This window comes from Chaetodon trifascialis, chromosome 1 (genome assembly GCF_039877785.1).
Source record: "Chaetodon trifascialis isolate fChaTrf1 chromosome 1, fChaTrf1.hap1, whole genome shotgun sequence".
In the NCBI taxonomy this organism is placed as follows: Eukaryota; Metazoa; Chordata; class Actinopteri; order Chaetodontiformes; family Chaetodontidae; genus Chaetodon; species Chaetodon trifascialis.
The window spans coordinates 3,220,235-3,233,484 of NC_092056.1; the positions used below are offsets into that span (position 1 = coordinate 3,220,235).

General features: G+C 44.4%; 1 protein-coding gene across 9 annotated transcripts in view; it reads left to right on the forward strand.

The window, feature by feature from the left end:
- Positions 1-13,250, forward strand: part of LOC139328981 (C-myc promoter-binding protein-like) — a 63,338-nt gene that overhangs the window by 5,141 nt on the left and 44,947 nt on the right. For 8 of the 9 annotated variants that reach the window (XM_070959076.1, XM_070959085.1, XM_070959094.1 and 5 more), the window contains exon 2: positions 11,271-11,601. In XM_070959076.1, the coding sequence (XP_070815177.1) occupies positions 11,291-11,601 (311 nt within the window). In that variant the 5' untranslated portion in view covers positions 11,271-11,290. Of the gene's footprint in view, positions 1-11,270; positions 11,602-13,250 lie in introns of those variants that run through there. The other variant, XM_070959128.1, reaches the window with a different exon arrangement.

Consider the following 13,250-nt stretch of genomic DNA (forward strand, 5'->3'; position numbering starts at 1 on the left):
AGTACCAAGGTGCTCTGGGATGACTGTCGTTTCATTTTAGCCTTTATTGTCCTGTGGATTAACCTAGCAACAAACGTTCAGCGCCGTGGTGCTGAATGTTGATGTTTTACGTTACGGTCGTTTGCTAAGTCCGGTGAAACGACACTAAAGACGTGGATCGTCGTGAAACAAACAGAGTACGTTATTTACGTCCAGCTGTCTTATGTGAAACTGTTAACGCAGATTTAACAAGTGTTTGTCGCGTTGCTTGCAGCTATTTTCATCAATCACAATAGATTTAAAACAATAGCCAGTATTACACCATTTCTACCATTATCTGACTTGGCTCCTCCCGACTGCAGATGGTTAACAAGCCATTTTTTCCGTCTTTTTTCGCTCAATTTTTTTACATTTTTCACTCCTATGAACGACAACTTTTGGTACTTGATAAAAGCTCCTCCTGGTTTCTCGGTTTGATCGATCTGAGCAAAACATTGGCATTTTGAGTGTGTGTTATAGTGCTTCCTATGCAGAAAATCACTCCGGCTCTCTGTCTGCAGGGACACAATAAAAGAACGTGACGTCATCTGCAAACAACCTATTAGAGAGTCCAGAGACAATAGAACCTCTGTCTCTCCACAGAGATGTCAGGAACTAATCAATGAATATCATAATTAAAAGTGTAGCAGTTTTTCAGTAATATATGGAACTGCATTCACATGCAACGAAGAATACGCACATTATTTTTTCATCACATTAAAGTCTGATTTTCCGCTCACTTCCACTTTGAAGAAACTTTAAGTTCAGTGGATTTAACTGAAACTTTCTTGAATGCATGCTCGCCTCAGTCAAGGCTCCACTGGTGAAGGCTGTAATTGTGTGATTCTCACGTTATTCTGCTGCTGCCGCTGTGTGGTCTGCTGGGTTCACAAGGGTAAAGGATTATTCTTCTACTGTCTTCCCTTTCTTCTCATCATTCAGACAGAAATGGGCGCTTATCAGGGGAGACTAAAGACGTCACTGCATCAAAAGTGCCAGACTCCGGAGTTAACAAGCTGCGAATGAAAAGAGGTCACGCTGGAAAACAAACGCCTGTGTTTGGACAAATCGCTTTGTCTGTCTTGAAGGCAAAACACCAGCCTCAAGAATGGTTTTCTGCCAACTAGGGAATTAAAAGATCAGGCTGGGAGAAGAGGCAGGTTGGTGTGATCGGGTTTCCTGGAGACTCGGTATTAATTCTCACAGGGCTTTGCATTAGCACTTCCCTGTGCTAATACTGTACACAGAGCCAGGATGGTAACCTTTTGTGGAGGTTTGAAGCCTGGGAATTAGCATGTAGTATGCCAGTATTTACCGCAATACCTGCATACTGAAATATGACCTTGAAACATATTTGAGGTCGTATCATTTTTCCACCCTGTAGCTGTTTTGTCCAGTGACTTTCATGTTTAAATGGTGGATTGCAGCTGCTAGCATAAATGTCACTGACATACAGTGCAGAACCTGTAGGAGGCTCAACAAATGGCTCCTTCTGATATCCAAGCCTCTATTGCTAAAGTGAGCCTGCAGAGGAGCATTCAGCACTACAGCAGTGCTCCATTACCTCAAACCACCAATGCAAAAGAGGCAAAACCTCACGGAAATGCCTGCACGTACCATGTTTATTTATCAGATGTTAGTGGTGTGAAAGTGTTATTGAAGTGTCCGTCCCTTCAGTCCACATTTGTGTGATTTCAGTGGGCGCCTATGGACTTTTATAGTATACTTACAGCAGAGCATAATATTCCAGGGCGTTGTGTCTTGTCTGGATCTAGACAGACGAATTGGTCGGGATGATGTATATACTGTTACTAGCTTATTACAGGTATATTGGTATCTTTATTTCCCTTCTGTACAAGCATTATCCAATAGAAATTATAATTTATGGAGAAGATATAATAAAATGTGTTTTAAGTTATTTAAAAACAGGGCATTGGTTGACATTTATCAACTGCAAAATTTCCAGTTTAGTATGCACTGGGTTCAGAATTTTTAATAAAATATATAATGTGTTTATATAAAAAGATAGTATCAGTCGATGTGTTTTTAGTGGATCTTTAAAACTCAAATATTGATTTTGGTGTCAGCCCTAAAAATCCATTATTGGTCAGACTATTGTATTGACATGCATCCCTGAGCTGTATTGATGGATACATTTTGAGGAAGATTTGCTCCACGAGATGAAGAAGAAGCGCGTTTTTGCTTTGTTTCTCTTTCCTAGATTTAATCAGATTGTGATGCTTTTAGGCTCAGCTGCTGCCAGGTAACGTCTGTCACTCGCATGTCACCCGGCTGCATCTCCGTCCATCACGGTTGGTGCTTAATTATCCATAACATCACCATCTTCACTCACAGCAAGAGAGGAAGATCACTCTAGACTTAAACATCTTTTGAAATTTAGGTCAAGACCTCGCACAAAGTTTTTCAAGGCACTTGATATGCTCACCAACGTGTTGATGCTAAAGCGCCTCACAGTACCATTAGCATATTCATGTTTGGTATAGGTTCGCCCCAGCAGGGCACAAATTGCTACCGCTGACTTTGTTATTTCCATTTTCTACCCATTGAGCCTCCTCTCTACATCGCTAATAGCATTATGATCTGCTGCATTAGTCACATTGCTCATGTAAAGGCAACCAGTGAGTGTTAATGGATAAAACCTCAGCGCCTGACCCTGAGCATCCTCGTCCCGCTTTGACAAGTGCTTAACTTTGAAGATTTAATATGAAGTCGAGGAGCTAAAAATAAGTGCCACAGCTGCAGCTAAACCTTCGCTATCTTCATTGAATGCAGCAGCACCTTTTCTCATACTGTAACCTTGATGCTTGTGTGAGGTTGTTGGGTTGGTGTTTTTTAATGAAAGTCTCATCTCCTTGGTTATTCAGGAGGCATCACGTGTCAGCCGCTGGAGTGGAAATAATGAGAGGAAACTGAAATGTAAAGTTTCCGTGGTTTAAGATACTTGTCTCCCAAAGGCATTGTCTTGACTTTGCATATCTCTAAATGTAGTCAGTGTGCAAACAGCCCCAAAGTGATCCTGGCATCTGCTGCTTGAGCCTTCTTTCATTTCGTCATGTGGGTTTCAAGTTTCAATGTCCAGTTTAATTTGAGTTGCCAGGTTTATTTGAATTATTGTATTTATATGCTTATTTACCTCTTTCTCAGAGTATAAGTCTTTATGCGTCTGTGGTGGCAGGTGGCATTATGTGTTTGGGTTGTCCATCCCATTTCTCTCAATTTCCTAAAATGATTAGATTTTGGTGGTCAAAGGTCAGTGTGACATCACAACATGCGTTTCTGGCTGTAACTCAAGAATTCATATGGTAATTATGACAAAATGTCTGATAGGATAAAATGATGACTGGAAGTTATTCACTGGAATCGCACGTCAGTATAGTGATAGCTACTATTTCACACTGAGTATGTTTTTATTAAATTCCTTCAAAGTCTTCACTAGATGTGAGTCTGGACAGACATGGATGTAAACTGCAACTTGAAATTCAACCACACGGTGGTAATTCTCTCGTTTTAAATAGACGCTGGCCTGTGTTGTGGCTCAGTTGCATCAACTTGGTGAACCCCTGGATGGATTTGTGGCCTTTGATGCAGAAACTCAGTCTTGTGTGCGCTCTGAAATATGTAATTCTGGAGTGTGTGTGCAGGCACTTGGTTTCCAGCACCTGGTCTGTCAACTGAACTCTTCATCCGTTGGTCATCATAATGATTAAATGATTAAAGCTAATTAAAGCTGACTCGTGCATTAGTATCTCTGGATTCTGCTCCGTGTTTATCCACTTATCCGTCCATCTGTATTTTGTATGTGGCATCTTAAAGAGAGCTGGCTGAATCTTGAGGACTGTGCTTTGGACTTTACACATTGCACCGCCAGCTACAAGAATTATACCACTCTCAGTTCGTTTCCCTTTTCACACTGATTGGCTTAAGGTGGGGAGCCACACTTATCGGGCCAAACAGGGTGGATATTTGCGACTGACTCAGTGGGGGAATGCATAATTTATGAGGAACACCATGTTTGTCGTTACCTTGTTAGAAAATGGGGTGCTGTCTAAATGATGGGTGGTTGTAAGATAAGACAGAGTTTATTAGTCCCTGAGGGAATATTTGTTTCAGACCATGAAAAAGCACTGCTGCTAATGAATGCACAGACAAAAAGCAAACTGACAGCAGCAAATAGTTACATACTAATTAAAAAAACAATGTCAGCAAAAGTTAATGCGTCCAGTTCGGCTATCTCGTGCTCGTACGGCCTCCTTGGTACATTCACTGCATCTTAGAGCAATTAGGGAGCACATTTAATGCTGGTTGTTGTCTAATTAAACTGATGGCGAGACCAGGAAGAGTGTGGTTACCTGCCAAAGTAGATACAGTTCTCTCAGTACCAACAGAAAAGATGGAGATGGTTTTCATACACAAAGCTGGCAGACTGTCAAGATTGTTGCCCATTCCTTTGTGGATATTTAGCTTCCTGTTATGACTGCTTTTAATTCTTCTGACTGTTGGTTTTGGATCTGGCAGTTTGGACGATGCAGCGTGAACTCCGTCACTTTTAACTCAGCTGTGTCAAAGATGTTTGGCTGCAGAAATGTCAAACAGCTCCAGCTGATTGTCTCTCAGCGTTTGTTTGAATAAGTTAAATAACAAGTCAGGTGTAGATGTTCACGTGGAAAAACTTTAAGCTTATTTCTCACAGAGGTCGTCTTTCCTCTGATGCCGCTAAAAGGCGCGAGAGCCGAACGCCCACCCCTCTGGGCTAACTCGAAGCAGATGCTTGGCTAGTGAGGCTTCCTACTGGCTTGTGTTTATGTTCCTGAGCACATTCCTTTTCACCTCCTCCACGTGTCTGCCCTGCTGTGGCCGTCTCCGCTCCATGTCTATACAGCTGGAGCCGAGAGCAGCGACTGGGCCGTTAGAGACTCCGACGAGGGTCCCTTCCTTGAGTTTCATTGGCCCAGATTCTCGTGAACTCGTGACAGCTGGAAATCATTCCCTTGTCACGTTGGCTTAAACAAAACCCTTATGGAAGCGGCTGAAGGCCTGTTGGGTCTGGACATCTTATCGAACTCCTCCCTGAACTCCTGCTGCGGTTACAAGTCAGCGAGTTTGGCCTGGGGAGCTCTGGCACGAGGCCCTGTGGCCGAGTTAAAAGTTTCTGAGCCTGTGGTGCTTTTCCACCAAGTCTGCTTCTCTCCCACACCGCTCCCTACCCTGTGTGATTACTGCAGAGCATCAGACAGAGCCCAGATAATCTGTGCATCCAGCTGTGACATGTCGTAAAGTGCATTTAATGCAAGTTAACCACATCATTGAAGGTGCTCTGCAGTCAAATGCTGATTTCAGCTTTACAAAGACAAATAGTTGGCAAAGACTTTGGGAAAACCATCTCTAAAGGCATTTATGCTGAATGAGCTCACGTCATAAATGATTCAGAAACACATAAATATTATCTGTAGTGCCTCAGGACCACCGAAGGGCTCCGGTGACCTTTTAAAGAGCGGCCTGAGCGCATCCTCCCTTAAATGTTCACAACTTCTTATGCAGGGAGGAATCAGTGGTGACTTCTTTCTGGGCGTTTACCTCGAGACCAACTCAAGCTTTCCCCTCCAGGTCAGTCTGCCAGGGCAGAAGTAGGGCAGCCAGCAGATTAAGACATCTGGATTAGACCATTTAAACTGTGAAGCAGAGTTTTATTCTTATGTGTCAGGCGTGGTGTGAGTCACATCTTTTGGATGCTGGAGGGAATCCAGCGATGATCCGTGCATGAAAACCATGGACTAGATAACAATAGATGGGCGTTTCATGCTGTTATGCCTTCTCAGCACTTTGATGCACCTACATTTAAGGCAGTCTGGGAGAAAATGTTTTGCATTTTTGCTAAATTTGTAAATCTGTAAGCTAACTTTCTGCACAGACTGAGCATCTCATTGTAAAATCAGTTTTAAAGATTCTTTCGTTTTCTGGGTTTCAGCATTTTAATGCAGCACAGTGTACAAATGTCTCTCAGTGCAACAGCTTTTGTTCTGTAACTCAAAAATCCTCGCATTCACCTGTACAACAATATCGACTGGTGGCTCTGTTAGTAAAAATAGGAACTGTGAAATGTAGAATTCGTGTTTCATCCTGTCACCTGCGCCTCCGTCGTGAAGCAGCATTGTTGATTTCTTCTTGTCTTGAAATGTAGGGCAGGCAGAGAGAGCAGGTTGAAGACAATAGAAGCGGTTTGATTTCAGTGGGAGTCCCACATATGCAGTGTATGCATATGTAATCCTTACGTAACGTGTGCAACGGCACTGCTGCTTTGGTTTGCACTGTATTTTTAGCAGGCGGGCAGCATGGCGGGGATGGGTGTCATTCTTTGGCCCGTCATGCAGCTCTGTGGTCATTCTATCGGGGAGGTGACACTGCAGAGCTCTCAGCCATGGGACTGCAATGAATTAGGTCAGCGTCTTTTTCTTTTTTTGTGACAGTTTTGTGTTAAGTGAGGAGTTAACTGTACTTACTGTGCGTTCCATGAAACAATACCCACGTCTGTTTTTTGTCAAAAGAGTCTCATGCCAAATGCCTCTGAGTCAATAAAGCAGCAGTCGCTCGACGCCTCGTCTAATTCCATCTTGCCCTTCGTTATACATTGCATATGATCTTCCAGTTGTTTGTCGTGTGGACTGTATATACTTTAAATGTGGTTTAAATGAAGAACAATTGAAATTGGCTTCATGGTTTTATGTGGTTGTTCTGCTCATGACCAAACCACAAACGTTGACCACGTTGGTTTCCTTTCATCGTTCCTGTGAAAGACAAGAATGTGACCCCCGGACCTTGTGCTGACACACACACACACACACACACACACACACACACACACACACACACACCTTTCCAGACACATGCTCACATGCAGGCTTTTAATGGCAGAGAGGTTTGTGAGAACGTGTGAAGATGCATCAGCAATGTGTGTGTTTGTCCCGCCGCTGTGAGCTTCCTCCACATGTTATTTGATAATTTACTCGTACTGGTGTTTTCCTTGTGCCTCACTAACGCTCCCCTTCGCTCCACCAACGAAGGGGAGACATCGAGAAAACTTTGGAACGGGATAATTTTTCAAACATCTGCATTTGTAAAGCATAGCTGTTTAAACCAGCTGAGTGTCCAGCTGAGTGCTGCAGCGGACATGTTTTCATTTTGAAATGAGAGAGGACTCATATTTTTGTATGTTTTGTCATGTGTTCAATTCCCAAGTAAACTGTTGTGAAAGAGAAGTGAGCACGTGTCTCACATCCTGTCCTCTGGGTGTTACGCTGTGTTGTAACTTGAATGTCTCAGGAACATTCATGAGACTGCTCTGTGCGTTGGGCAGGAAGCTGAAAGTCGTCTGTGGTCCAGGACGCAGGATGCTGTGCAGATGTTCAGCCCTTAGAGCTCCTGTGGTCACTCTTAGGCCTGGTTCAGGCTGCACTGTTTTTTTGTCTCAAAGGATGGTCACCACGTCAGATTTAACGATCACACTGAAAGAAACTCGTGCCGTGTCTTGGTCGGGTGACTGGCCAGACTACAGGACTACTCATTTAGCCATTGTTTATACATCCACTGGGTAGCATCCGGATAAGAATTAGGACAGGTCTGAGTTTGACATGTAGTAATTTTATTACTTATTCTTCAAGCAGCAGGCTTGGCTGTGTTGGCCACATCAAATACACTACTGCAGCGTGTGATCTGGAATTAGTAATGATAAGCATATTCCTGCAGTTAGGACGGTGGATAATGACATGACAGCACAGCAGCTACTCGCCGGGCTGATGCAGAGGGACTGTTGCCACAGCTCAACGAACTCTCCCTCTCTTTCGTTGTCCCACCTGACAGCAGCATCCCCAGCATCGCTCCTCCTCCTCTTCCTCGCCATGGTTACCTGACTGCGCTTTGGAGAGAACACCCGATTGGTCAGTGCTCAAGAATATGTCGTGGGAAATGTCACACTAGACGAGCCAACACAGAAAATTCTGATATGCTAGTCTTTGTGTCAGGGTTATTTACACACAGAATACAGGCGACCGATTGACATTCAGGATTGGCAACGACAAATTCGTCTGAAGTCTGACCCAGACCTGAGTTTAACCAGCTGTTCCTCACACACTCAGTATGTAGTATTAGGCCTGAATGTCCTGGTGCCATATGAGGAAAAGAAGGAGCCACGGCCTAGATCGACCAAACTCTCGTCACTCCTGCCTTATCGGGGCTGACCAGACGTCATTTGGCACAGAAAATGAGTTCGCTGTGACTGTCTCCTGATCAGCTGCTCACAGTGAGGAAGTGATGAGCTGATGTGCATTTGTAATCCGAGTGCTGTAGCCAGCACAGGACGCAGTGAAGCAGCATTTTCTCACCATCTGTCAATAGCTGGTGGTGATAACCAACGACAGAAACGCAAATCGCTCTTTGTTTGGACATAAGCTTGGCACATTGACACTGCAGATATTATTTCATTATACCAATAAACACCCAGCTTTAGTGTGATTCTTGTAAACAAACCCTTTCCTCCACCAAATGTTGTGTCTAAAACAGCTAAGTACAGACAGAGGTACTCATTAGACTAAAACAATGGGACCTGATAATGAAGAAAATACAGAAACAAAAGCAAAAACAAATGGCGTTCTGTTCCGTCTGCCTGCAGCATGATGACAGCAGCTTCAGTCTGGAGGATTTTATATATCCAGGATAACTTGGCAGCAACATGTGTCACAAGGACACTTTTACACGAAATGTTTTCAGCACCGGCTGATCAAAGACAAAGACTACAGATGGAGGAGATTCCCCGCTCGAGGTCAGAAGGGAGAAAGATTTTGTCACTTTGATCTTCTCTTGACTTACAATCGTCTCTGATGGTGAGGAGAATAACTGCAGCTGCTTCCAGTGGTTTATGCACAGGTATCTGAGGTCTTGTTAGCATAACGCAGGCTGGAGTTGGCAGCGTTTTTTTTTTTTTTTAAACTTTTTCCCCTGAGCAAATGCATTTGCACTGGCTGACACACCCTGCTAATTAAAGCTCTCTCCTCACGCCCTCTTACTGCACATGGTTGGAATCATAGACTTTGTCCAGTTGAATTATTCAGAATTAAATTTAGCAGAAACTCTTGGATTGCGAAGTGTGCTTGCAGTGAAATGGCTATCAGGGTGAGACATTGTCTCAGACTGCGACACCAGCTTGGCAGTGTTCTTAAATAATAAAACAGCTTTCGCATCCTCTGCTTGCCATCAGTGCAACATTATGTTTTCTATGAGAGACGTGTTTGGATTGTGTCCTAGTTCTTGCTTTCAATCTGCGTACTTGCTGTGCAGCTACACATTTCCCACACCTCCTCATTTCAGCTGTCATGAACCCTGTGTTTTCTTGTGTTTTTTGCATGACCGACCGGGGGAAGAGCGAGAGTACTGTCAGGGGTAAAATTTCATTTGAACCCACGGAGAGAAACTCGTGTCCCGGAGGCTCCAGTGTCAAGAGGTTGAATGATGAATCTGGTCACTGAGGCAGACTGAGACTTTACACCACCACGCCCAGAGGCTGCCAAAGAATTAAAAAGTCCACAGTAAAACAAAACTGGCTCACAGTATTTTTGTTCCTCTGCACTTTTTTCATTGTATCAGACCTTAATACAAACTGTGGACATGCTTTTTCAAGAGGAGATAAGAAGAATGTTGTGTAACTGCTCTTTAGCCACATACTGTCACGTCAGGGTCAGGGCTGCAGGCGCTGATGTCTGCACAATGAAAAATAATTGGGTAGAAATGGCTGCACTAACACAGAGGACCATTGTTACACTTCGTCCTGTTCGTAGTTTTTCTTTGAGTTGTCAAATGTACACACAGCATACAGTATATCCTTATGTGTCACTGCGGGGATTTCTTTTATTCTGTGAGAACTGGAGCATTTTTTGATCAGTAGGAAAACAAACACGGCTTGAAGCAGTACGAAAGTCTGGTGTGACATACAGAGAGAGGGTAGTATGTAGTATAGAGTTCTAGTAGTTAATCAGTCTGTGATGTCAGTGTGTTTTTGTCATTTCATATGTCATTCAGATCGCCTCACAGTGGAACCAGAGATCAAGTCAAGGAGGCAAAAAAAGTGCATTTCCAATGAAGGCAGCAGCACAAATTTAACACATTTAACATTTTAGGCAACGCCTCCAGCAGCTGCTCTTTGTAGATATGCCATAGTTTCCCCTCACACCATTAATTTTGTTCTCAGTTTTGTCTTCAACCCCAAATGTTTTAGTAGTTTTGTCTCAGACTCTGACCTCGGTGGTCCCGGCTCCTCTGTTTGTTTGAAATGGCACTGTGATCATGACACAGCAAACAGTCTGTGGTCAATTGCAGCGCTGGATCAAAGTAACTGTGAGCCTTCAGATTCACTGGCTGTCCTCAGAGGGTTGTGGAAGTGTTTGCATTGTCTCCTCCCTTTTCCTCTCATTAGGTGAAGATTTTATTGTGGTTAACCTCATCGTAGAAATGTTCTTTTTCATTATTTTCTGCTTGTGGTGTTCCTGTAGTGCTGACTTGTTCACCGTTCAATCTGTGCTTCGTCAGAAAGTGAAGATGACGTTGTCATTCCCGTCGAAGGATAGATTAAGGAAACTATTGTTTGGCTTTTGTCACCCTGCTTAATAGGCTCCACGATAACACAAGGCTTGTAATCAGTGGCTTTTTCTGTGGGACCGTCCTGTAATTGAGGCAGAACATCAAGTGTGAAGAAAGACCTCCCAGCTCCCTTTTTAAAATGCACACTCAGGTCTGTGTGACCAGCCAGGCTTCAACTGTGCTGCTTCAGGTTTTAGAACTACAGGTTCAAAACCCTGAACGCCAACAATGTCCTTTCCTCATCCCAGTGTTTTTTCAAAGTGTCCTTGAGCCAGGACGCTGAACCTTTAGCTGGCCATGTGAACTGAAGTCAGTCAGATCAAAGACCATCAGCGAACTGCCTAAACTGCAAATAGTTGCATGGTACCTAATTGTAGCCCCTCTCCTCCTCAGAGTTTTACCCCCTTTTTCCCATTTGCCCTTCTTCTGACCTCCTCCCAGTAAGATTTATGACTGTCAGATTTTTTTATTTTACAGCCATAGCAAGGACGCAAGAACCGTCTGTACCTGCTACCACAACGAAAATTAATCTCCCCTCCCTGTCTCTCCCTGTCTCTCTCTCCCCTCTCTGTGTCACTATGTCTCCCCTCCTCTCTCCCTCCGTGCAGGCAGTCGGCGGGGATGGGAGATGATGGAGGACAAAGGCCCTCGTGTAGCCGACTACTTTGTGGTGGCCGGTCTGACGGACCCGTCCAAGCCGTTGGACCAGGAGATCCACTTTGATGATGTCTGCCACAAGACGGCCAAACCAAAGGCGCCCATCACCGACGTGGCGGTGGTGATCCGCTCGATGGGCGAGGAGGCGCCACCAGGGTTCACTTGCATAGAGGAAACACCCACCGGCCATTCGGCTGATCTTAACACTGGCGGCCTCATGGCACCCCAGATCTTCCTGTGCTACAGGCGGGGCCGGGACAAGCCGCCACTCACTGACCTGGGGTGAGTACCAAGGGAGTCCCAATCCCTTATTCTGAAGTGTGTGTTTGTGTTCCAGCAAGGCAACAAAACACATTGTGTGTATTAACAAGGCCAAGAGTGTGCAGCCAGTCTGCAGCTCTGTGAGGCCATTTTTAGGAACAGTGGTGATTTGAGCCAGCATGCTAACATGCTCACAGTGACTAATGTTCAATGTTTACCATGTTCACCGTCTTAGTTTAGCAAGTTAATGCTCTAACATTTGCTAATTAAACACAACACACAGCTGAGGACGAGGAGAATGCCACTCTTTTTGTGGATATTTGGGAAACCAAGTTAAAATTGAAAATTAAGGGGTCATCAAAGTTCAGCAGTTCATCCAGAGGGAGAAAAAAATGTGCGTACTTGTACTGTGAAAAGTCTTCCTGCAGTACAATACAAATCACAGCAATCCCACTGGCCAGCAGCCCCCCTCAGCTAGAGCTGTGATTGCCTCGAAGTAAAGTTCAGTTGCCAAATTGTTGTCCAACCAACTGTCAATATCAAGTGACTGGAGTTTGCCAAAGGGGTTTTTGGAAAACAAAACTTATTTCCAATTTGCATAAAATCCTGTTTCAGTGTGAATTTTATGGAGGAAGATCGGTTTCATTTGCATAATAGCAGACAGGTAGACGCAGCCTCTTCCATCCCGGCGTCTTTCGTCTTTGCATCGTTTAACTGGACAGGCTGTCCTGTAGAAAAGCTTGTCTAATCAGCTGACATGAATCAGTGTAAAGACGAGCGCAGTCAGAGTCTATCTAACCCACAGAGCTGTGTTTTTCATGTGTTGCAGCATGGTCCGTTATGTGCCTCTTTCCCAGTAATGATCACCTGTCTGCGCTCTGACTTCCGCCCTGCTGTCCCTTGCCTTTGTGAGTGAGCAGTGCGTCTTAAAAATCCCGTCCATATCGTGTCTTTTCTGAAAAGCTGAAGTGCTCTGGCTTCAGAAAGCGCTCCGCTCTGCCTGAAAATTCCTCCTGTGCAGCAGTTTTCCACAGCAGCCTGCCTTGCGGCCGTTCCTCATTGTGATTTAGCAACAAAAGTTGGAATAGTGAGCAGCGCTGTTATAGGTGTCCTCCTCAGCAGCATCGTGTGAATGAGGGGAATTCAATACTGTGTGTTCAGTGCTCTCCCAGCCCAGGCTGACGGAGGCAGGTGGTGACAAGGCTAAGGAGCCTCATGCTGGCCCCTGACGCCACAGAGTGCAGTGCTTATTGGGCTCTGCTCAGTCAGTATCAGCAGCTTTTGTGTGCTGATAGCTCAGAGGGGCTGCACTTCCCAGACATTGGTGGGACTAATGGGAGGCTGATGTGTGTGTGCGTGTGTGTGTACTTGTGCAGCTATCTTTGTAAGAACCAATTTGAGTTGAAGACCTTTGGAGTGAGGACATTTTGGCTGGTCTGAACCAAGTCTGAACCCTCAGACGGACCTTCAGTGGTTTAGTTGTGATTAGTGTTGTTTTTGGTGTCCTGGTTTAATTTTAGTCTTAGTCTAGTCTTTGTGTCAAGCTGTCATTTTAGTTTTTATTAGTTTTAGTCACGTTCATACTCTTTTTAGTCTAGACTCAAGAACACATCCATTCCAGACACCAAGACGCTCTGATTTGAATTCACAACATATTTATTTTACCAAGC